The sequence below is a fragment of the Crocodylus porosus genome, unplaced genomic scaffold, assembly GCF_001723895.1.
Source record: "Crocodylus porosus isolate Cpor-Errol unplaced genomic scaffold, CroPor_comp1, whole genome shotgun sequence".
NCBI lineage: Eukaryota > Metazoa > Chordata > Crocodylia > Crocodylidae > Crocodylus > Crocodylus porosus.
In genome coordinates, this window is record NW_017728915.1 from 12,574,395 (window position 1) to 12,600,344 (window position 25,950).

Sequence of the window (25,950 nt, forward strand, 5' to 3'; positions counted from 1 at the left end):
CATCCCTCCACAGCTGGTCCCCAGCCTATTGCTAGGACACTACTACACTTTCTTCATGCAGGGTATAGTAAGCTGGGAGAGAATATCATTTTCTTGCTGTATCAGTCATTAAAACTGATCTCATTCCTCAATATTTTTAGGGGGATTCCAGACCCCCATCCTAATTCAGGCGTGAGAGGAGACTGAAAGGGTAGGCTGTACAAGGTCTTCCTCCCTTGATATGTGTAGAGCTAGTGCCCATCAGTCTTGAACATCACCAGTGTGCCCACTATTTCAGGATGACTCCAAGGGTAGGGGGCCTCTAAACAAGCCACTGCAGTTGTTTCACTGCCAGACCAGATGATTCTCCCTTGCCACTGAGGTTTTACGAATTTAGTGGTTCCACTTTTTGCAATTCTCAGTCACATAAATGTAAATCAAGAATAATGTTGCTAGTTTCACTGGTGTAGTTATGTGGAAGTGAGAGAGAGTTGGAGCCATAGTACTAAATGAACTTTCTTAATACCTAGTTCCTATTTCTTCCCAGAAAGAAGGAGAAGTAATGAGACTGTGCTTTGTGCAGGTGAAGAAGCTTCTGCCAAATATTCCCATTGCTACCTGCACGCTTTGTGGTCTGTGCCTATGCATGTCATCAAGCAGGATATAGCATTTTTAATAGTAGTATTAGGAAGATGTTGCATGCCTAAGAAAATAACTTAAAGCATTAGCTTTTGTGAATGTTAAGAAGATATTTAGACTCATACATTTTTTATTTTTAAACAATGTATAAATAAGCAATAAACATTTAAAAAAATAAATAGTGTTTACATTCAATAGCTAGAAAGTTAAATGTTGTTTAAATTGTCCAGTCTAAACTCAGTCCTAATAAATAACTTTCCCACACTTGTCTTTGAACATTTGAGATGTTAATAATAAAACCTATTCAAATAAAATACTATATAATTTAGTGCTGGGGAAAAAATGGTTAATTTTGATTGTTAGTATTCATTGGATTTACATCTGCACATCATAAATTCACTATATTCTGTTCTTTCTTTTACTTTAAATGAAAAAACCCTCCTGTAAAAGGCCTTTGAAGGTATCAGAGCTGTTTGTTTGATGTGTGGAAAAAGATTTTTAAAAACGTGCCACTATGTCAGCTTTTAAATAACTAGCATGAGACAATGATGTTGTGTATAGTCACCACAACTTAAATTTCTATAGATAACATGTTTTAGACACATGATTATTTTAACATTACATTAGAGCTGTTTCTTGAGGAAGATCCTAGGTCTATATGCTTGTTTATCTTCTATGTAAAGACAATTAACTTGTGAATGCCAAAACACAGTGGTCTTTGATACACTAAAGAATAAAATAAGTATTTCAAGTTCTCAGCTGGTTTACAGATGTGTAAGCTTTGTAGTCCATTTTCTCATTCCAGCATGGCATTGTGACAATTTTTCCAGTATGTCTGTGATGGATATGTATTAGAAAAAATATATACATTTCAAGCACTAAAATCGTGTTCTGAATTTATCAGACTTTATTTTGTACTTGTATTTTGTACTAAACACAATTCAGGGGTCTCTTACTTTTGCTTGAAGTAGATGCAAAAAGTAATGATGGAGGTCATCTTTAATTGTTTGAGATTTTTAAAAAATGACACAACCAGCCATCTAGGTGTCTGATTACCTTTTTAACAAGATTTTTCTATTAAAGAGTACATTCTCAGCTTCATCTCAGTAGAGGAAATGTATAATAGAGTTCTAGCCATGTAGAATTTCTGTGTGGCTATTAAGTGATTTTTACAGAGTTTAAAATACATCTGTACCTCATTTGAATGCCAGTCTTAAGGCATTATCAGTATAAAATGTTAGTCAGTTTTCTTGGAAAAGTTAAAGCTCCAAGAGGAAAGTCTAATAAGTAGTAATCCTATGATGCCACATACTTTGAAAAAGAATGGAGAAGATTATAATACAAATTATACCTTCTCTTTAAGCATAGGCTTGCTCCTTTCTCAGAAGTCTGGTTTGATAGTATAAACGAATATGTCCATGTAATGATTGATGCATGCATAATTTTCTAGTAAAATTACTTAAAATTTATAATGCAGTTTTAAAAAAAGGGATTTTAATTTGGCTGTTTCACACTAAAGCTTCCCTCATGTTGCCTGTGGAAGAAAGAAGCCATGGAAAACTGATTTGCAAAGGTTTTTAAACTTTTCAAAGCAAAACTAATAAAGAGAGTTCTTCTTATACCTTAAATCTCACCATGAGGGTTTTTTTTCTTTTACAATTTTGAAGGTTAAACATTCGGGACAATGTGGAAATGATCAAGCTGAACAAACAGTTGGTTGAGAGAGGCAATGCTCTCACAGCAATGGAAGGAAAATTTCTCCAGCTTCAAGAGGTAATTATAACAATCTATATAATATACCATTTCACACACCAAGTCCATGGAGTCCTAAAGATTTCACTTGTCTTTACAGTTTGTTCTAGAGAATTCAGCTTTTCATTGGAATCCAGTTTTTGTTTGTATAGGTTAAATACCATTTTCTAGGAATGCCTAAGAATTTGTAAAATCTGGGTTTTGTGAGGAAGTAAAACAGTTCTTATTTTTAATATCAATTCCAAGTCAAAACTGACTCTTGGTAAAGCAGATTTGGCTACTAAGAGCTTTGAGAGTTAGCCTGAATTGCATCCAGAATTTAAAGACAAAGGACAAATTCAAATAATGGATTTTACTATAAAATGAAGCATAAAATAAGTAAAAATAAAAATAATAAAAATTGTGGATGATAATAAAAATCAGGCTTATGACTGTATATAAATTCCATACAGGCTTTTCAGATTTGTCTCCCTGCTTCCTTCTGGTCTTCCCCATCTTGTTCCTGCTGTTCCAAGGGACCAGGAACAGGTGGAACAATGTTAGTGAAGCTGCTAACCTTTCTCTCCTAAATGGAAATCAAAATATCTCTGTGCTATGTGGACCCTGAACATGATGAACCTAGAGTATCCCCACTTTGATATGTCATATTAGTTGTGTATTCAGTTAGAAATGTATAGCTTGTATAGTGTTCCTCATATCTGCTAAGAATAGAATTTACTTCACAGTGGGTGCACTTTACTGCAGAGCTGACTAACTAGCTCCACAGTAAAGCATCACCATCTACATGTGCCTGTATTAGGACACAGTAAGTTAATTAACTCTGCTATAGAATAGTACTGTTCAGTAGGGCTGTGCAAAGCTTCGGTCCCTGATTTGATTCGGCAGAGATTTGTCCCGATTCGGTGGCCGAATCTCTGAATCTGAATAGAATCAGAGGACCCTTTAATCTCTCCAAATTGAATTGGAACCCTCCGAATCGATTCAGAGAATTTTGGAAAGATTCAGAGATTCGGACATAGAGACAGCTTTAAATGTTTTTTCTACATACCCGTAGGTAGCAGGGGCTCGTGAGTGCTGCAATGCTGAGGTGCATGCAATGTCCCACAGAAGGAAGGGGGGCTCCCCAAAGTGCTCGGCAACAGACCCAGAAGTGAACCAGAAACACTTCCGATCCACTGGAGAGTGCATTGGGGCCCTCCCCCCCGTGCCTCCCTGGCTTGGCAACTGGTGTCTTCTGGGTCTGGGGAGGGGCACCTGGGGTTCCCTTGCAGCTGATCACCAAGCTGGGGAGATGCAAGGGGGCCCCCCAGCCTGCTCCCCAGCAGACATGGAAATACTTCCAGTCCACTTGCAGGTTCGCTGCTGAGCACATGGAGGGCCCCCCCAGACTCCTGTGGGACGCTTCATGCACACCAGCATTGCAGCAATCACGAGCCGCGCCTGCTACCTCAAGGTATGTAGAAAAAAACTTTTAAAGCCATGTCTATGTCCAAATCACTGATTCTCCGAATCAGCATTGAATCTTCAGACTCGGATTTGACCGAATCAAAGCAGGGACAGTGATTTGAATCAACAAATCAAATCACTGTCCCTGATTCAGGCCGAATCTGAATCAAATAGGGCCTGCTTTGCACACCCCTACTGTTCAGGACAAGTACTATCCTACAGTGGATTAGTTACATGCACCAAAACACATGTGTACATGGTGACCAGGGCTGGCTGGGGCATGAGGGTGCTATAGTGTGGGGGCTGCATGCTGCCTCGCACTACACGCCATAACACGCTGAGATTGGACAGAGCAGCCCTGTGCTGCCAGGCTGACCTTCTGGCCCCACCCTGCCAGCCCAGGGCTACATCACCCCAGCTCAACATGCTGCAGTCCCAGGCGCACTTGTAAACACTGCTCCCAGGAGAAATAAATGCCAGCATGCCCTGTACCAGAGCTTATTGTTACATGCTAATCGCATGTGCAGATGCACCTAGTGAGTGAAAAGTTGTTGAAATTTTTTCTCTGAATTGCTTCTTCCTTAATTGACTATTTTCTGCCTTACTGTGTATGTGCACATTTTTTGCTCTCAACTGTTGATGGAGCATTGCAGTGTTAGGATAAGATACTGATAAACAAATCGACCAATAAATATAGAATAAGAAAAAAGCAACTATGAAATTCAGGGCTATAATTCCATTGCAGGAGTCCATGAATATTATGGTTGGGGACGGACATTGCACATAAACTGGTAGAAATGACTGGAAACGGATTCAAATCTGGAACAAAGCAGAAGTTCAGTGTGTATAAATAGAAATGCCCATAACCAGTTTAAGATCAACCTGGATGGGTGTTGTATCAGACTTAACTACTTCAGGTTAAATCAGTTTATTGAACTATCCCAGATCCCCTCCCAATTCAGGTTAACTCACAGTCCCCCACCTTCCCAGGATGGGGTAGGCAGGCTAGCCTTGGCCCAAGCTGTCTACTCCAGCCAAGCACAGAGGTAAGTTCTAGTGCCCCTCCTCCCCCCACAGCTTCTGGCCTGGGCCACTGCAGCATGTGGCAGCACTCCCAGAATCAAAGGTGAATGTCTGTTCACTTGCTTATCAGTTCAGGCTATGCAGCTTAGACTAACTTGCAAAGATTCAGCCTCAGGCTTTTTGACTGTCTATACTTAGCCTATGAACCATAACAGCAGATTCAAGTACTTGGTACAGTCACAGAACCAGGAGGTAGAACCAGCATGCTATATATATAAAATACTTTATGTGAATCCTGATTCAGATCAACACACACCTTGCTTGCACTCCTTAAAACACTCAAAAGTTTATTTGTATCCCTTCCTCATTCCAGCAATCTGTTCTCACCAACGTGTCTCTTCTCTTCCCGGGTACCAGCTGGTGCCTTGTCCTGCTATAGCACCACAATAGATTCCAAGAACTTTTCTTGTTGCTGCTTGTTCCTCTTCTTACCCCAAGCATTCTACATAGATTTTTTGCTTGCCACCATCTCTTTTAGAGCTGCTTTCTTCTGATGCCTTGTTTTGTTGTGTTTCACAGTCTAGTATTGTCATCATCATTGCCCAAGCAGTTCTTGGCTCTCCTTTGAGTATCTCTCTAAGTTGGTTTGATCCCTTTCACAGACATTATGACTTATACGTTTGAGGAGAGAGAGGTTTTACATAGCTTATGTGCTTAAAATAGAGAATGTTAAAGTGTTTTATTCTAAATCATTTTTGTGATTTACAGTAAGCTTGAAGAACTTGTGCTTCCCTGCTGGCAAAATTTGAACAGAAACACATGCTTAAAATTCAAACTGACACTTGGAGACATTTCACATTCCAGATGAATGTGGATTTCTCAGCTGGATGAGTTTTATACTGGGGTGGCAAAATCCAGCCCACGGGCTGCATTGGGCCTGTGACAGACTACATTTCCCAGCAGTCCCTGCAGTAGCAGCTCATTCTGGCTGCTGTCACTGGATCCAGCCTTGCTGCCCAGGCATCCTATCCCGTCTGCCCCATACCCCCCATCAGGGATGGGACCCATGCGAGCAGGGCACGAAGCCAGGCAGCTGGGATAGGGTTATACCCAGGAGCAAGACAGGTGGGCTGGTCCAGAGAGACCCCTGGATCTAAAGGAGGCCAGGAGCACAAACGCGGGTTCTGCAGGCAGGGGTGTGCAGTGCACGGATCACAGCTTTGCTGCAGTCACATGCTGTCAGTGGCCCAAGATCCTGGCCCTGGAGCAGTTTCCTGTCCAGCCGCTCTCCTTGCTTGCTTGGCTCCTGCCTGGACAGTCTCCTTGGAGACTGGCCAGGAGCCGCACAGCCAGGAGCTGCTGGGAAATGGTGTCCAGCCACTGGCTGGATCCACCCTTTTGCCCACCCCTGTTTTATATTATTTGGATTCTTTCATGATGACTTTTGGGTTGGAGTGTTATTCTAGCTGTGATAGTCTAGGAATTTGGTGATATTCTTTATTGGACTAATTGTTTAAAGGCAACTTGTGCCCAAAAGCTTGTCTAACGTACCTCCTAAATATACAGCTGATCCAGCAAAAGACATCACCAAAAAAAATCCTCGTCTCTCTTATACATGTAACTAATAATAGAAACGCAGTACAAAAGTTCTAGTTTTAAATAACAAGTGACACACATGGATAGGTAGCTTCATTCAGTATTTACATATGTTTATCCAAATATATATGGATGTTTTCATGAATATTGACATGTATTATAATTCATTTTCACTTTCCACTGATTAAAATATAAATATTACTTGCCCATTTTCCTTTTCAATTTGGGCCAGCAGAAAAAATATTTAACCATGGGACAGTGAAAGCCTAAGATCCTGCACTAAATAGTGGTATGCTATATGTTCTCCTTATCATACAGATAAAAGCTGGGGGGCTTTATTATTAATGAAGTATAATAAAGTTGGCTTTATGAAGGACTCATGAACTCACCTTAGGAATTATATCGTTTATGAAATTTATAGTATCTGTAATAAGCATTAGAGAAACTCATTGAGCTCACTCCCTATATTGGAGGGAGGTACCGTGTTCCAGTAGGATCGGATTGAAGAAAAAAGGAAGTGGTAGCACTTTCTGTTTTAGGAATATATATGTTTTTTCTGAAGTCTGAGAAAAAGAAAGCAGTCTGTCTACTCACTGTATCTACATGATGATAGAGAGAGAAAAGTACACTAGTAATATTATGTCATATGTGGCATTCTTCAAGCAGGTACTGAAAACATCTGAAAGTCATGAGATTTTCAGCTTCCCTGGTAGCTTTTAGAAAAGAAATACAGCAAAATCTGGAATGTCCAACAAGGTTTTAATCAATGTAGAAGACCACTTTCTGTTTCAGAAATTTAAGCATGCAACCAGAGAAATCATTTTGGATCTTGTTCTGATGAATAAAAAGGAAGTGGCTGAGGATTTGAAGTGACTGAAAACTTTGGAGGAAGTGAACATAATATGATAAAATTCACAGTTCTAAGAAAAGGATGTATTGGAATAGCAGAACAAGGATCCTGGAGTTGAAACAGGCAAATGTTTGACTGACAGAGATTCCATTGGTAGACAGATTGAAAGATAAAGAGGTCCTGAAGGGCATTGTATTAGAGGCTCAAAGACGAGCCTTTTCCACAAAGTAGGAAGATAAGAGGAAACGCAGGAGACCTACATGACTACACAACAAGCCTTATAACTACCTACGAATCAAAAGAGAAATATATAAGCAGTAGAATGAAGGACAAGTAACAATGAAAGCATAACATGAAATAATGAAAAAACATAGAAAGACAAAAATCAGGAAAGCAAGGGAGAAAAATGAGCCGTAACTGGCAAAGGATGTTAAAGACCACAAGAAGGTTTTCTACAAATAGGTTAGACCAAAAAAAGTAAACCCAAGGAAAGTATGGATCCAGTGCTCTGAGTTGAACTAAGCAAAGCTTGTGCAGTAACTACTTTTCCTTAGTTTTCACAATAAAAATAAATGTATAAAAAGGGGAAAAAGACTGATCACAATAAAGACAGTCAGAGAGATCCTGAGAAAAGTGAATGAAGACCTTAACAAAATGTAACCTGGAGTAGATATTTTGGAACAACTAGCAAAAATATTTACAAAGTCATGGATGACGGCCAAGGTTCCAGAGGACGAGAGAAAAATTAACATGGCACCTATCATCAAAAAAATAGAAAAAGAAGGAGCAGAGAATCAGAGACTAGTATTTCTAAATTCAATAACATGAAAGTTAATTATTAAAATAGTATCATAAACATGTGGAGGAAGACAGGTGATTGTTAGCAAGCAACTTAGGTTTGTTGAGAACAAATCATGACAACCGACTTCATTTCCTTCATCTCTGATTAAATCATTTCAATTAAATGCTTGTCTAACCTGCTCTTGAAAATTTCTAAGAGTAGAGATTCTACCTCTCGGAGTTTGCTGTTCCAATGTTTGTTAGTATTGGAATACTTTCTTATAGTAAGAACATTCTTCCACATCTCCAACCTAAATTTCCTCTGATTCAGTTTAAGGCCATTGCTTCTAATCCTGTCCCCAGTGACCACAGGATAGTCTATCTCCTTCCTCTCTATTATTGCCCTGTAGGAGTTTGATGACTGTTATCACATCCTTCCTCAGTATTTTTTTTCTCTATACTAAATAATCCAAGCACTTTCAGCCTTTCCTTGTTAGTCATGCTTCCCAAACCTCTAATCATTTCTGTTGCTTTCTGTTGGACACTTTCAAATCTGTCCACACCTTTCTTGAAGTGAGGAGTCCAAAACTGGATACAGTCTACTAGTGAATGAGCAGCCAGTGACAAACAGAATGGAAGGATCACTTTCCTTGATTTGCAAGTAACACTTCTATTAGTACAACTTAGTATGCTATTCTCATTTTTTGCAACAAGAGTACACTGTTGATTCATATTACTGTTCACTGTAACACTTAGGTCCTTTTCTGTAGTACTGCAGTCTAGCCAATCATTCCCCAATCTGTATTTGTCTATGCAATCATTCCATTCTAAGTGCAGGATTTTGCACTTGTACAATTTTATTCAATTGATTTTGGACCATTTCTCCAAATTATCACGGTCATTCTGAATACAGAACCATTCTGAATAATGGTTCTGTGGAGTTGATTCTGATTTCACACCCAGGAAACCATGAATTCTAAAGCTGTAATGAAAAGCAGATGTGATTATGTTACCCTTATTTTCTGGGTGCTTATCTACTAGCAAACACCACTGACCACAGAAGAGTTACTCTTGATTTACCACTATCTTGTGAATGATCAGAGTTAGGCTCTTTGTCCTTTTTTTTCATTTGGGCACATTCTCCAAAGGAGAAATATGCCAGATAGCAGTGAAATCCAACCTACGTATTGTGTAGAGATGGAGCATGAAACAAAAAGAGCAAAGAAACAAGAGAAGAGCCAAAGGGAACTCTCCCAGAAGTGAAAGACAGGGTAAAAGTACAATCCAATGAAAGATGCTGAAAGAATAGCGTCATAGGAAAATAGGGCTTAGAGGGAGCTCATAAGGCCATTTAGTTCAGCCGTCTGCTCAAGGCAGGATCATCCCTGACTAAACCATCCTAGCCAAGGGTCTGTCCAACCTGTTCCTCAAAATGTCAAGAGATGCAGGTTCAACAACCTCTCAAGATTGCCATTGGTAAGGCATTGAAACAGACTTAGTCAGAAAGTTCCTAGCCAGATGTAGAAGGAAAATGAGAAGATTGGTATCTTAAACAAGCAAACAAAAAGCTAGGAGTGCACCAGTAGAGACTTGTGGGGGTGATACTGATGTCCGATTTTTTTTTTTTAAGGAGCCATATTGGCCAATACCATTCCAATGTGCAGCCCTGCAGCCTGGAAACCAGCGTCCAGCTGGTAAGTCTCTTGTTGGGGAAGGAGTAGAGGGGAGGGAAGGGGTGGGGGGGGCACATTGAGGTCCCCGTTATGAAGGAGGGAGTGGGGCTGATGCTGGGACAGGTGCTGCCCAGCCAGGGTAGGGCACAGGATGGAGCCATGGCTCATCTGGGGGTACGCAAGGAGTGAGGGTGGCAGCACGCACCCCAGGAAGGAATGTGTGGCCCTGGATCTGTGCACAGGGTGAGGGTGGGCTGCCACTGTAGGATGGGGCCAGGGCTGTGCCAGGCTCTTCCTGGAGGAGGGGCTGCACCGGGTTGTGCTCAGGGTGGGTGGTGGCAGTGCTGGGAGGGGGGGCAATGTGGGGGCTACAGTGAATTTTAGGGTGGCTGCAGCCCTCCAAATACCCCCTCCCAGCACTGCCGCTGCCTGCCCAGAGTGCAGCCTGACCCAGGCCCCCCACTAAGAAGAGCCCAGTCCAGCCCCAGCCCCAGCCCACAGCAGCAGCCTGCCCTGCCCCGCATGCAGATCCAGGTGCACAGGCTCCCCATGTACTCTTGGGGTGTGCACAGCAGTGGGAATGCCACCCCCCATACCTCCCGAAAGAGCCACAGCTCCATCCTGTGCCCCACCATGGCTGGGCAGTCACTGCCTCAGCACCCATGTCAGCCCCACTTCCTCACCACAGGAGCCTCAATCTGCCCCCCACGCCCATTCCCCCACCCTCGCTCCTCTCCTCTTTTTTCCCTAACCCCTTCCCCCATGACAGACTTACCAGCTGCACCCAGCTGCTTGCCACACTGCTGGCCTGCACTCCTGGCCGCATGCATGCTGCAGCTGCGCACATGCATGCAGCATTTTTTGGCCACATTGTCAGCCACACCAGACAAAGAAAAAAGCCAATTGCTGATACTCTCAATTTTCCTCATATTGGTGCCAATCCAATATGGGACCAACATGGTGCACCTGTACAAAAAAACCCAGAAAAAATAACAGATGGTGAAATCTTGGTCCTTTTGAAGTCAGTGACAACTCTCCAATTGACCCCTGTGGGAACAGAATTTTACCTAAGGTATTGGCTAAGGACAGACATTACACATAGATTTCATAGCTTTCTACAGTGGGAAGGGATCATCAGATCCAAACCCCTGCTCCTGGCAGGAAAGAGCACTGGGGTTAGGTAGCCCCAGCCAGATGCCTGTCTAATCTCCTCTTGTACATCTCCAGGGTAGGGGAAAGCACCACCTCCCTTGGAAGCCCATTTCATATTTTGGCACCCCTTACCATAAAGAATTTCTTCCTTATGTCCAATCTAAATCTATTCTCCTTAAGTTTGTGGCCGTTACTTCTGGTAACCCCAAGAGGTGCCCTGGTAAACAGAGTGTCCCCTATTTCCTGCTGCTTCCCCTCCCCCCCGATGAGTTTGTAGGCAGGTACAAGATCACCTCTCAGCCTTCTCTTATGGAGGCTGAAGAGATTCAGATCCTTCAGTCTGTCTTCATAGGGTCTTACCTGTAGGTCCTCAACCATGCGAGTAGCCCTTCTCTGAACCCTCTCAAGGTTATCCACATCCCTTTTGAAGTGTGGCACCCAAAACTGGATGCAGTACTCCATCTGCAGCCTCACCAATGCTGCATAGAGGGGAATTATCACTTCCCTAGACCTGCTCATGATATTCCTACTGATACAAGAAAGAGTGAGGTTAGCCTTGCTTATTACTTTGTCACACTGGCAACTCATGTTCGTTTTTGTGTCAGCCAGGACTCCGAGATCTCTTTCCACTGTTGTGGTACTCAGAATGGTACCCCCCAGTCTATAGGTGTGTTAGAGATTTGTTTCTCTCCAGGTGCAACACCTTGCATTTATCCCTGTTGAATTGCATCCTATTCTGATCTGCCCACTTCCCCAGTGTGTCCAAATCTGCCTGAATTCACTCGCCCCCTTCCCCCCAGTGTATTTAGTATCTGTGAATTTGGACAAGGTGCTTTCAACACCTTCATCCAAATCGCTGATGAAAATATTCAAGGACAGAGCCTTGGGGGACACCACTGTCCACATCCCTCCAGGGAGAAACCGACCCATCCACCACCACTCCCTGGATGCGTCCCATAAGCCAGTTTTCCGCATACCTTAATGTGAAAAAATCCACATCACAGCTACTCAGTTTGCTCATAAACCAATTTAAGTGATAAGAAACTGGCTTAAACCTGTAACAGAACAGATGTTCGGTGCACATAAACTAGTTTCAAAATGGATGAAACTGGTTTAAGATAAACCTGATTGAATGTAGTATCAGACTTAACTGATTTGGGTTAAACCAGGTTATGCAATATCTGTCCCAGATCCCTTCCTGGTTTAAGTTAAACCAGAGTCCCCCCAGCATGCTCCTGGGCTAGGCTGCACTCTCTGCTCCAGAAAGCATGGGCTGGCCCTGCCCCTCTGCACTCTCTAGTTGGGGGCAGGAGGGTAGCCAGACACCAACAGAGAAGGGGTTTATTCCCCTCTCCCACTGGGGCACCACAGCTGAGATCTGCCTGTAACAACCCATCAGGCATTTGTCCCTCTTCCCACTCCAGGGGCAGGGACAGGGGCACTGCCATCCACCTGCCTCAGCATCAGCTATGGAGTGAGGGCTGTGGGGCTGAGCTGGGCCAACCCACGAGGGCCAGGCCCTTGGCTCAGGCTAGGGGCCCTGGGTGACAACTGGCTGAACAGCAGGGTACTCGGGCTGACTCAGAGACATGGTGGGCCCAGAGCCCAGCAGCAGCCTGCTGTGGGGGCTTGCAGCCCCCGCTGGGCCTCCATCGTGTGCAGCACCTGCCCCACAGTCTGTGTGGTGGCTGGGGCCAGCAGGACTCTTTTGCATACCTCATCTCCAGCTGCTGCTGCTGCCTCTGGGTGGCTGGGTGCGTGGCTAGAAGTTGCAGCCCCACTGCTTCTGCCCAGAGCTATGGCTCCAGCTCTGGCTGCATGGTGGAGCAAGAGCAGGAGCCGCAGTTAAAGTGAGGGTAAGAGAACAGCCATGCTGAGCCCAGCCAGCTTCTCTTCTCCTCTAGCAGCTACTCCTCCTCCCTCTCCTGCCCCTGCCATGCTGCTTCTGGAAGTGAAGGCAGGGTATTGCTTCAGCCCAGACCATGGAGCTCTGGCTCCAGCTCCAGTTCTATCTGCCTTCCTCAGCCTGTGTGGGGAGTGGGTGGAAAGCAGCTGAAGCTGGAGCTGCAGCCAAAGCTCTATGCTCTGAGCAGAAACTGCTGGGCTAAAGCTACTACCACACCCATACCCCCTGCCCTGCTCAGAGCTGTATGACAGAAGCAGAAGGGGGAAGGGGAATAGCTGCTGCAGGGGAGGGAAAGCTCTGTGTTGGCTGGGCTCAGCAGGGCTGCTTTCATCCATCCACTTCCAGCTGAGGCTCTTGTCCCTCTGCACAGCAGCACTCAGGGTGGGGGGAGCTTCAGCCCTGTGGCTTCTGCCCAGTGCCTGGAGCTCTGGCTCCAGCTTCATCTGTTTTCCACCCACTGCCTGCCTGGTGCAGGGGAGTGGGGTGGAAAACTGGAGCAAAAACTTCATGCACTGGGCATAGGGCGGGGTTATTACCCCCTTCCTCCAGCATCAGGGGAAGGGCAGAGAAAGAGTTTATACTGCCACTCCTCCCATGCAGGAAGCAGTGGATGGCAGCCTGGGAGAGCAGACCTTGGCTGTGGTCCCCTGGAGGTAGAAGGTGGAATAACCCCCCTCTCTGCCTCAGGGGGGCATGCCAGCTGACATCTGGCCCTGGCCCTGCTGCTGCCACAGCAAGGGGAGTGCCCAGGAGACCCCAGTTCCAGCCCATGGAACAGGGAGGGGGAAATTTAAATCCTCCCTGACCAGTTCACTCCAAACTAGTACCTGGGCTGGCCACACACCCCCAGCACAGCTTCCCTGAAGCTGAGGGCTGCTCTAGCACCCCACCTGGCTTCTGGCCTGAGCGACTGCAGGCATGTGTCTGCATTTTGTGAATGTCTGTCCCAGGAGTTTTCCAGCTCTTTTAGTTGGTGTACTCCTGGCAGCCAGTTGAGAAGCAACCCCAGATCTCTCCACTTGTGAACTGGTTCAAACTAGGTGGGCCAAGTCAAATTTGGTTCAGACATTAGGTGGGCCAAGTCAAATTTAATGTGATGCCTTTTCTGAGCATGCACTGCACTCAGCGCAGGGGTGCATTGAGCTGTTTTGGGTTTTTTTTCCCCACGTCTGTAAGCAACTGTAGTTTCCAATATTGTGTTTGTAAGGATAAGAGAACAGGACAGGCATATGTTGAAGGGGAAGGAACCAAAGGCTGATGAGAGTCATAGAATCAATGAGTTGGAAGGGACCTAGACAGATCATCAAGTCCGACAGCCTGCCATGGGCAGGAATGAGCACTGGGGGTGGGAGGGGCCATAAGACCCCAGCCAGGTGCCTATCCAGTCTCCTCTTGAAGGTTTCCAGGGAAGGTGAGAGCACCACCTCTCTGGGAAGCCTATTCCAGGCTCTGGCCACCCTTACAGTGAAGTAGTTCTTCCTAATACCTAACCTGAACCTATCCTCCCTCAGCTTGTGCCCATTGTTCCTGGTGACAGACAAGTTGAGCACCAAAGCAAGAGAGAGGATAAATGAAGAGACATTGAATGTAAGGAGGTGGTAAGGGAATTAATGGGATTGTTGAGGCTCATGGAAAGGTTAGAGATAGTGGTTGATATTAAAGAAGAAGAGCAGTGGAGTTTGAAGAAAGAGTGAGAGAAGAGGTGAGGTGAAAGATGTTTAAGTAGATTCCATCCATTTTCTTTTTGAAGAAGATAATTAAGTCATGTTTGGAGGCGTGGGTAGGGCAAGATGAGAGCTTGAAGAGGAAGTCAAATACTGGAAATACATAATATAAGGTAATAGGTAATATGTTTTATTTATTATTCATTTTCTGTGACATGAGAGTCTCTAATGCATTTACTCTTTGAAATAAGTTGGGGGGGGTGGGTTTGTGGATAAAAACAGCTAAGCAGCAGCTAAAGGTAAATAGGTGGCTTCTTTCCAAAAAGGCATTTTAGAGGAGTAGTGATACACTCAAGCTTCTCAGAAAAGACTGAAGGAAATTGTATAGTTTTCTGTTAGCTTGTGTCTTAGACTCCTTTTAGAAATATCATATGGCATAGGGTTCTAAAAAATGTCAAGTCAAATTTGTTCTGTTCAAAATTATCAATAAGGCCAGGTACAGACTTTACACTTGCACTCGTATAAGCGATTAGAAACCCATCTGAACTAATAACAGAACAGAAAGTTCGGCACACACAGACTGTTTTAAAAATGGGGGAACCTAGTCTAAAATTTGTCCTCCTGTTCAAAGGGCAAGTGTGTGTTCTGTTTGCTACCAGTCTATGCAGTTTTCTGTAAGCAGCCTAGTTTAGAGTGGACTGATTCCATTTCGGGCTTTTTAAAACTCCCATTTAAATCAAAGTTACTTGTGTGAGTTTAGACTATATTAAATAGCAGCCTGATCTTGACAAAACAGTCTAAAAGGCATAATTGTTTGAATGTACTTTAGAATAATTTTTTTTCATAATAAATAAGGTATTGTTAAAGTGCTGAAATGTAGAGGGTGTGATCCTTTTGGATGGAAGTGTGAATTCTGATATCCCCTGTTAATATTAAATGTGGTGGAAGTGTACTTAATGTAATCCAACAAAGTTAATTATACATTACTAACATATTGAATTAGTAATGTAAAATAATTAAATATCTAAAACTGTGAATGAGCCAAGCTCTGGCAAATTAGGCAGTTAGCATAGCTGTGGTTAGCCTTCAGTTTTGTTTGCTACTGCAGTGTTTTGGTCAGTTCATCTAACTACTGTAACCACAACAAAATCTTTTAATTGCCTAACAAATACATTTGTATTTCTTGGTCCTTCTCATCATAAGTAGACTATGATGGTTTAATATTGAGAAAAGAGGGAAAATGCTGCCTTTCTGCCTGCCAATTTTTCAGTATCTGCAATGAGTCAAATTTGGTACAAGAGGGTCTCCTGTTGACTGAATTGAGAATATACATTACATGTTGGTTATGACATATCAACAACCCCTGTTTGAATACATACTATACATATCAGGGATCGTCACCATTATGTTACTGAAATGGTAACATTTTTTCTCTTTTCTTTTTGATAGAATCAAAGGAAACTTAAGGCCAGCCATGATGCTTTAATGGCAAATGGAGATCAGCTTAATCTACAGCTTAAAGAACAACGTTTAAAGTGCTTCCAACTTGAAAAAGAAGTAAGGTCAATGACTTTTTCAAAATGTAGGATAGAAGAGGTAAGACTTCAAGTGTTTCAGGCATCATGCTACATTAAAGTCTGTCTTTGGCATTATCTAGAATGCAAATTAGAATTTAATGGAAAACATCACCTGAATTTTGCTGTTAAAATTGCTGCTCCTTTACCTATTTGTTAAGTAAGAGTGGGGCTCTTGTTTAACATTTGGGGTGCAGACAGAAGTGACAACTTTTGCCCGACCTGTTCACAGAAAGCAGTCTATAGCCATAATGAAACACAAGTGCATGGCTGCAGACTGCTTTAAAAATGGCCAGTCAGGTGAAAATCTGAACCCTCATTGCATGAAGGGTCAGATAAAGACATTTCAAAACAGTGCAGACAGAAGTTACAGAAGACACTCTATCTCCAAGCCTCAGGCTGTTTTCAGAATGGGAGGGGGAAAGGGAGTGGAAGAAGTTCAGTCTGTGGGTTTTTTTTAGCCCCATGGGAGGGTGGGGCATGTGGGAAGGGGAAGCTCCAGTAAAAGTGAGTGGACTCCCATTCACCCACCTGACCCTCCAGTGCCAGCTGAGGAGCCCCTAGAATGAGCTCTCTCCTCCCTTTCCCCCCACTCCCATTCTGAAGCAGACAGGCTGAGAGAGAGGAAATGTGTTCATAGATTTCATAGACATTAGGGGCTGGAAGGGATCTCATGAGATCATTGGGTCCAGCCTCCCCACCATTGGCAGAAAGTCAGCTGGGATTGAGTGACCTCAGCAAGAAATATTTCCACCTGTTTTCTAAAGAAGTCCAGAGGAGGTGCTTGCACCACTTCTGGGGGGAGTTTGTGTATTGCAGGCTCCCAGTCAGCAGCCAGATTCCCTTTCTCCTTGGAACCAACAGTGAACTTCTGTTTGGTCTGGGGGATCATTGTAACTCAGAATGTTTCCTTCAAAGTGTTCTCAGTTAAAGTGGGGAGTCTGTACTTCTGTCTGCACCCTTGATTCCCTGGATTCTATTCTGCTTTCTAAATGGCATTTAAAGAGATCTTATTTTACCCTGACAAAAAGGAGGAGGACCCATCCACCTTTGCATTAGCAGTTTTCATGGACTGAATCAGGGTAGAATAGGATTGCATTTAACCACTTAGATACTGTTTGTATGCCTAATTTACCTTGTAATCATTGCTTGTTCTGGATCTTCTTCATGCTGGGCCTCTTTTCTTATTTACAAGTGTTTGGTATTTGAAGTTTCATGTTGATGGATAGCTGATTTAATTACAGCAGAGGAGATTTTAATGTGATGATGAGTTTGGTTTGTTGCATGTATCAAAGCTATTTTAAATTTCAAAATATGTATTTTGATTGGAAGAAATTATGTTTACAGTAAAATATTGCACAAGTAAGCATAAATGTTTTTCAGCTTCTAAGAGACTTAAGTTATTCCATGAAAACAACAACTAAAGGCCTTGTTGTCAATGTCTGTATACTATAAACTAATTACCTTTATAATTTTATTTTAATTTCTTCCTCAGCCTCCGTTATTACTTCTAATTTCCTTCTTCAGTTGCAGGAAAGAATTAATGACCTGGAAAAGGAGAGGGATCTTTTGAAGGAAAACTATGAAAAGCTATATAACAGGTAAATTATCAATTATTTTTTAATACCAGTTTTACTCCCCTCTTTTTATCAAAACTCTTCTAAAAATATTATACTTCCAATTCCATAACTATATATGGAAGCTGTTATGCTCCCATGCCTGTTTTGCGTCTGTTCTCATCATAATACACAAAGGCCTTCAACTGTTTCCTTCATGCTGGTGAAACTTGTAGTTTATATAAAGACTTTTATCAGGAGCATTTAAGATCACATAAATGGGGGTAAAAAGCCACGCTGTCTAAGCTTAAGATAAATCTAATGCAAGTTTCAGTCTCCACTACATAAGTAAAAATAACTGAAGTAATTACAGTCAATTTCCAAAAACATAATGAGAGTAATCTTGGTGAAGAATACACTTTTTATTATTTGAAATCATAGTCTCTGCTTTATGTCTGTGTGGAAAAATAGAAAATATGGGAAATTTTCTGAAGTTATTTTCCTGGGGAAGAACCTAGAATTTGTTTCTTTTAAATTAATTTTGGGCTTAGTGTTTGCATAGTTTGTCAATTTTGATGCCTCTAAAAATATCTATGATTCTATGAAATAAATGTAATAACTGAAATCACTTTCAAAGTTCTTGCAATATTTATTTTTTTCTGCTGAAAAAGCAGCAAGCCATTTGGTGAGAGCAGTTGAGAACAACTGGCCACATTCAGCAGAGCTCTTAGGAACCTAAAATGTAACCTAGACTGAATGAAAGTTCTAAAGGCCAAAAGCACAAGCACCAAATCCCTGACTAACCATTTAGGTGCCTAAAATTTCATAGATGTCTGTCATGGGTATGACCTGGTCTTGGGGAGTTCAGGGTTCAGAGTTCTCTCAGGAGTGAGGCAAGGAGAATGAAGACCATGGGCTACATAGGGAACCTGTCTTGTTGAGTCACGGATATCACAGCTGCTGCTTAGATGCTTCAGCCACACCCAGGCAGTTTACTTGGGGCTAGATGGGGGCACTCGGGCAAGTCTATAGGCAGTTCCATTCAGTGATCAGCGCCAACTGTGGGTTTGTCTGTTCCACCTGGAGTGAGCCGCACCTGCATCCTGCCCCTTCTCTCCCTCCCCTCGCCCGGGCTGGGCAAGTGGCAGCAGGGCATAGTCCCTGCTTCTAGCACTCCTATGCCCCCCACCCCAGCTGGGCAGCTTGTCCCAGCCCTAATCCCTCCCTCCCCCAACTCCAGTGGACTTACCAACTGGAGGCAACTGTGTCCAGCGTGGTGAGGACTGCTGCCTGTATAGTCTATGGCTGAATCTCCAAAGCAGTGCCAAACCTTCGGATCTGATTTGGCCTAATCAAATCAGGACAGTAACTTGAATCTCCGAATCAAATCAGTGTCACTATGAACCAGCCTAATCTGAAGTGAATACTTGCTGCTTTGCACAGGCCTAGTCCTAAGTCCCCTAACCAGATAGGTTTCTGGTCCATGCTTTCAACACTGTATATGTCTGCTAAATGGAAAATAATCAGCAGGCACTGAAAGTCATTATTTCCTCCTAGGAGAGTGCCTACATCACTTGGCTGTAGATACATACTCTGTTGTGCATTTTCTGTCTGGCACTGTAAATCTTGAATTCTCTTCTGAAGACTAGCAAATGTTGAGCTAGAGTAGAAAAACCTAGAGAAGTAGGGCTGGAAGGGACCTCTAGAGGTCATCTAGTCAAGCCCGCTGCATGAGTCAGGATGATCCTTATCTAAACCATCCCATACAAACCATAATCTAAACCCTTGGTCTCTAACCTTTTTGGGTGGAAGATCACTTTTTGAATTAAAAAAACAACCCATAGTCCACCATGTACCACAACCCTCCTACTTGGCCAGCCCCCTAGGGAGCCATGCAACCAGAGCCTCATGAACAGAATGTGCAAACAGGCATGCTTCTAGACCCAGTGCACAAGTTAGTGTGGGAGTTTGTACAGGAAGGGCCTGAGGGCCTAGGTAGCAAGCCTCAAAGGAGCATGTGACAGGAGTGCCTCTTCGGGTCTGTCTACTAGTGACCCCACAATACCGATAATGGGCCAACCACCCACCTTCTCATCTGCCACACCTTGTTGTTACTTGCTTGATTAGAAGATATTAATCAAGTGGGAGGCTCTCCATTTTCTGTCTCAGTGCCTGGGGCACTATCTGTGGCTCCTTTCCTCCCCTTACACTGCAGCCCAAGCCTCGCAGATGCACCTGATGTTGTTCGGGTCTGTTCCACTCTCCAGGCCACACAGACGCTCTCTGGCATGTCTCCCAACCTCCCGTCCTGGGGCATCTCGTAACCACCCACCCCAGGGCTGGGGTCAATATACACCTGAATGTTATGCCCTCTCTGGCAGCAGGCCCCCATGCTACTGCGGAGCCCCTATAAGGCCTCCTAAAACCCCTAATAGCCTCACCCAGTCCTCCGGTATAACAAGAAATTCAAAGACACAAAGTCCCCTGGGCTATAATGTAAAAACTAACCCATCTGCCAAACAACATTCAGTCCCTACCAGGAAATACTCCAACCCCAGCAGTGCCCCAGGGATGCTCACACAGTCAGAGTTGTCCCTTCTGCCTGCACTGGCCAAGCTCCTCCTTCCTTGGCTACCAGAGGGGAACTGCTCTCTTGGCCTTCTGCCAGGGTTTATATGGGCCAGGCCCTGCCCCTTCCTGTCAGCTGGCTCCCCAGCAGTTGTCCTGGCAACCAGCACCTGTTACTCTGGCTGCCCAGGCAACTGGCAGCTGAGCCTCCCCCATCTTGCCACTCGGTCTCCCCCGAGTTGTTCTTTTGCTCTCAGGCACAGAGCACCTGAGTGCTCTGCAACAGAGCAGTTGGCACATTAGTAGCCAAACAACTACTGATGCAATGGTTGGTGGGACACATCACACCCCAAGTTTTCCCCCTGTGGCTGGATCCCTCCCCTCTGGTACTTCTGAGGCCTATACCCAGACAGAACCCATGGTTCCAGCCTCCATTCAGATGGAGCCCCTGGCTCTTGGCTGTGGGGGCTGTCTGGCATGACTCCAGGCACATGGGATCAGAAGCACTGCAACCTCCCCTTATGAGGTTTGCTCCATATTGGAGTCTCTGGAATCCCAGATAGTGAAGATCCAGACCATGGTGCAGGGGCTTCATGCCGTCTGGTTTGGCAAACAGGAAATTGACTCCTGCTGCCAGTTGCTTCACCCCAGGACAGAAGAGTGACCTAGGTAGCCTGCCAAGACCAGGGAGGCCAAGAGGCACTCCCATGTTGTCCAGCCAAGGGACTGAACAAAGGTTGTCTCCAGCCCCAAGTCTCACTGTACCAGGGTCACCCCCCCGGCCCGGATCTCTGCAACAGGTACAAACCTCTTTCAGCATCAGTAGAGCCTGCAGAGCTGCCAGCTATTGCAAGTGAGGAAGAAACATGACCAGATATCATCCCTAAGATGAAACACAGAGTGGTCATTGTAGATGACTCCCTCCTGAGGGGGACAGAGGGAGCAATCTGTCACCCTGTAGCAGGACACTAAGGTTCCTGCTATACTCAGAGCAGAGGTAGGAACCCAGGTGCCGGTTGCTGGGACAACCAGTTAAGAAGGGAATTGGCCACACCTGCACCTAATCAGCTGCCCAAAAGGGGCAGGGCCTGGCCCCCACATAAACCCCAGGCCTGAGGCCAGGAGAGCAGTTCCCTGCTGGCAGCCAAGGGGGAAGGAGCTCTGCCTGAGGGAGAAAAGAAAAGAGGCCTGACTACATGAGCAGCTCCTGATGCTGATATAGGATGAAGTATTTCCTGGTAGGGACTGAATTATGTTTTAACCAGGCAGCCTGGATTTTTGTTATAGCCTAGGGGCTTTGTGTTTGTGTTTGCTTTTACCAGCGGTTTGGGTGAGGCTACTAGGGGATGGAGGAGGCCTCATAGGGGACCAGCAGCAGTGTGGGAAACCCCAGCCCCAGAGAGGGGGGGTGGTGAGAAGCCCGAGAAAGAGGGGGCCAGTGAAGGTGCAGTGCCAGACAGGGCTGCCGAAAGCCTGAGCGCCAGGAAGGCGCAGAGTGAGACAGAGCAAGATAGGGCTGTGGAAAGCCCAGGGAGGACAAGGGGAGGGCCAAATTACAACAAGGCCCCAGATCAAACGATGTCAGTATCATCTGTGAGGCTTGGGCTGCGGTGTAGGAGAGGAAAAGGAGCTGCAGATAGCGCCTCCTAGCAGTGGGGCAGAAAATGGGCAGCCTCCCGCTTAATTGCATCAATTAATCAAGATCAAGGCATGGCAGGCGAGAAGGCAGGTGGTTGGCCCATAACAGGAGGGTGGGGTCACCGATAGAAGGACTCCAGAAAAGGCACTCCTGTCATACGCCCCGACCTTTAATGAGGGAAGTCTGCTGCCTATCAGGAACCCATATCAGCGACGTGGCTGAGAGGATCCTAAAACTTATCCGGCTCTCTGACTACTACCCTATGCTCTTCATCCATGTGGGCACAAATGGCATGGCTTAGAGCATTCACAGCAGGGTCATGAGTGGCTACAGGGCTCTGGGAGGAGGGCTCATGGGGTTGGGGACACAGGTGGTTTTTTCCTCAGTCCTTCCAGTTATGGGTCATGGCAGGGGAGGGAGAGACAAATTGAGGCAGTAAAGAAAAGACTGCGACACTGGTGCCACCGTGAAGTCTTTGGCCTCTGTGACCACAGTCCGTTCTTCAGAGAGAGGCAGTGGTCCATTGGGAAGAGATCACCTCCACCTCCCTCCACTGGGAAAGAAGCTCTTCTCAGCCAAAACGGCTGACTTGCTCAACCAGGCTTTAAACTATGATCGCTGGGGGATGGGCAGACAACCACCAGAGCAAGCTTACTGTGCATAAACCACAAAACCAGCAAGTTAGAATGTTCAAAGGAACCCACTCCTAGCCCAGCCCAGGAACAGAGCTTCTCCATGAGGACAAGGAAGCCTGGGGCCTCCACTGGCACACTTATGTGCCTGTACACTAATGCTAGGAGTTTGGGGAATAAACAGGAGGAACTGATCCTCCTAAACAAAAATTACTATGATCTCATGGGGATCACAGAGACCTGGTGGGACTCCTCCTATGACTGGGCTACCAGTATAAATGGCTATACCCTGTACAGGGGAGATTGTGCCAAAAAAAGGAGTCAGGGCATACCTTTATGTGAAGAAGAGCTACATGTCCGTAGAAGCTGAGATCGGCACCCATGGAGGACGACTGGAGACTGTTTGGGTTAGAATAGGAGGGGAGCATAGTGAAGGGGATACAATGGTAGGAGTCTACTACAGACCTCCAAACCTGGAACAAGCGCTTGACCAAGAATTTGCCAGGGAACTGGCCAAGGCTGCACACTCTCCATGTATGGCCATCATGGGAGATTTCAACTACCTAGACATCTCATGGGATGAGTGCTTGGCTAAATATGATCGGTCAGAAAGCTTCCTTGTATGTGTGGATGAGCTCTACCTGTCCCAAGAAGATTATGGGCTGATAAGAGCTAAGGCGTTGTTGGACCTGGTACTGGCCATATGGGATGACCTAATCGGTGACCTAAAAATGCAAGGGAAGCTGGGTGACAGTGACCATGAGGTGATCACTTCCTCTATCTATTGCAAAGCTGGCAAGACATCCAGCAATACAGTAGTCCTTGACTTTAGGAAAGCTGACTTTCATAGGCTCAGGAGGCTTGTTCTTGAAGCCCTAAGAGGCCATGATTTCACAGGGAAGGGAGTTCATGATGAGTTCTTTAAGGAAGCAACCCTAGAAATACAAGGCAAGTCCATCCCTACCCATAGGAAAGGTGGTAAAAGGGCTCAACAATCCTCTTGGCTCAACCGGGAACTCCTACATCTAAAAAGAGAGGCGTATAATGGGTGGAGGAGAGGAAACACCACTAATAGGGAATATACTACACTGGTATGCACCTGCAGGAAATGAACTAGAAAGATCAAGGCTGCAACTGAACTCCATCTGGCTACACAAATCAAGGCCAATAAAAAGTGCTTTTTCAGATATGTGAGGAGTTTGAAAGAAAAACAAAGGCAAAATTGGACCGCTGCTAAATCAGCTGGGGCAGCTGACTACCAACACCCTGGAAAAAGTCAATCTGCTTAATGATTACTTTGTGTCAGTTTTTCACCAGTGCAAAGGGACCACCCTGCCTACCATGATGTGGAACGACCAGGGTGAAAGTGAATATATGCCCACCACTGGCGTGGATCTTGTGAGGGAGCATCTTCAGAGATTAGACCCCCATAAATTAGCTGGTCCATATCAGTTGCACCCAAGGGTGCTAAAAGTACTGGCAAACATCATAACACAGCCACTGGCAAGGATATCGGAGAACTCATGGCACTTGGGTGGAGTACCTGAAGATTGGAAGAGGGCTCATGTGGTGCACATCTTCAAGAAAGGGAGGAAAGTAGACCCAGGAAACTACAGGCCATCAGTTTGACCTCAATCCCTGGGAAGATTTTGGAAAACATTATCAAAAAAACCATTCTTGACAGGCTAACAGAAGACAACATTTTGAGGGATAGCCAGCATGGGTTTGTTGCAGGTAGGTCTTTCCTGACCAACATCATTTCCTTCTGTGACCAGGTGACGTGTCACCTGGACAAAAGGAAAGAGGTTGATGTCATATATTTGGACTTTAAAAAAAGCCTTTGACCTTGTGTCCCATGATGTCCTCATGGAAAAATTGGACAACTGCAACCTCGACTACTCCACAGTCCAGTGGCTGGAGAACTGGCTCCAAAGTCAGACCTGGAGAGTGATAGTTGATGGGAGTGAATCAACATGGCACTCAGTGACTAGTGGTATCCCCAAAGGCTCTGTTCTTGGCCCTGTACTCTTTAATGTCTTCATAAACAATCTGGAAACTGGTGTCAAAACCAGATTGGCCAAGTTTGCTGATGATACAGCAGTGCTGGACCCAGAGTGGTGTGGGGGGTAGAGCAGGGCTGGACCCAGAGTAGGGAGCTGGGGGGTTAGAGCAGGGCTGGACCCAGAGTGGGGGGGTGCGTAGAGCAAGGCCAGACCCAGAATGGCAGGAGGGGAAGAGCAGGGCTAGGGAGTGGAGCTGGGCTGGACCCAGCGGGTAACAGCAGGACTGGACTTGGTAGTGGAGCTGTACCTGGAGTGGCAGGGAGGGGAGTGGAGCGGAGGCCAGACCTGGAACAGTGGGGGCATAGAGTGGGGCCAGACCCAGAGTGGCAGGGAGGGTGTGTGAAGCAGGGCCACACATGGAACGATGCAGGGAGTAGATTAGGGCTGGATCCAGAGCGGCAGGGGGTAGAGTGGGGCCAGACCCAGAATAGGGGGATGGGGCTAGAGCAGGGCTGGACCCAGAGCAGTGGGTGGGGTAGAGCAGAGCCAGACCCATGGGGTAGAGCAGAGCCAGAGCAGGAAAGGGGGGAGAGCAGGACCAAACCCACAGTGGGGGGGCAGAGCATGGCTGGACCTAGGGCTGCAGGGTCCAGCAGGGACTGGAGCAGGGCTAGATATAGGGCTCCATCCCCACCTGCCCCCCACCCCCTCCCCCTTCATCCTTGACAAGCAATTTGCTAGTGTAGTGTGAGGAGACGGGGAGGTAGTGGGATGCCATGCCGGGAGCCAATCCTGGTAAAAGTGAAAAGATCAAAAGAAAAAAAGTGGCAGAGTCAGGAGGAGCCGGGAACGGCTCCTGCATCTACCTGTGCACACTTTATAAGAGTGTGCCAGGGCCGATTGGTCGGCCAGACACCCAGACCCAGGATAAAAGACCCAGTGGAAGAGAAGCCTGGGAGACAGAAAGTGGAGTCCCCAGCTGGTCCGAAGAGGCCAGAGCCCTTGAGCAGTCCCAGTGAGGGAACCTGGTGGGTACCCTGGAAAGGGGTCACGGCAGGAGCACAGGGCCAGAGAGGGCCCAAGGATCCACTTACTGGGTCAGCATGGACCAAAGAAGGTGGCAGGAATGACTGGAGTACAGCAGGACCCAGCAGTGCCAGGATATGGACTCAGTTTATGGAAGGCAGGTACCAAATCCTGGCGCTCTGGTGTAGTGCCCAAAGACTGGAAGAAGGCCAATGTGGTGCCTATCTTCAAGAAAGGGAGGAAAGTGGATCTGGCTAATTATAGCCCCATCAGCCTGACTTCTATCCCAGGGAAGATCTTAGAAAAGTTCATTAAGAGGCCATCCTTAATGGACTGGTCAACACCAACATCCTGAGAGATAGCCAGCACGGGTTTGTTGCAGGTAGGTCTTGCTTGACCAGTCTCATTTCCTTCTACGACCAGGTGACCTATCACCTGGACAAGGGAGAAGAGATTGATGTCATATATCTTGACTTCAAAAAAGCTTTTGAT

General features: G+C 45.5%; 1 protein-coding gene across 1 annotated transcript in view; it reads left to right on the forward strand.

The window, feature by feature from the left end:
• The window catches only part of RPGRIP1L (RPGRIP1 like), a 138,651-nt gene that overhangs the window by 22,237 nt on the left and 90,464 nt on the right, over positions 1-25,950 (forward strand). Inside the window, exons 6-8 of the mRNA XM_019535713.1 lie at positions 2,286-2,391; positions 15,910-16,056; positions 17,562-17,635. Of these exons, the coding sequence (XP_019391258.1) occupies positions 2,286-2,391; positions 15,910-16,056; positions 17,562-17,635 (327 nt within the window). The remainder of the gene's footprint in view (positions 1-2,285; positions 2,392-15,909; positions 16,057-17,561; positions 17,636-25,950) is intronic.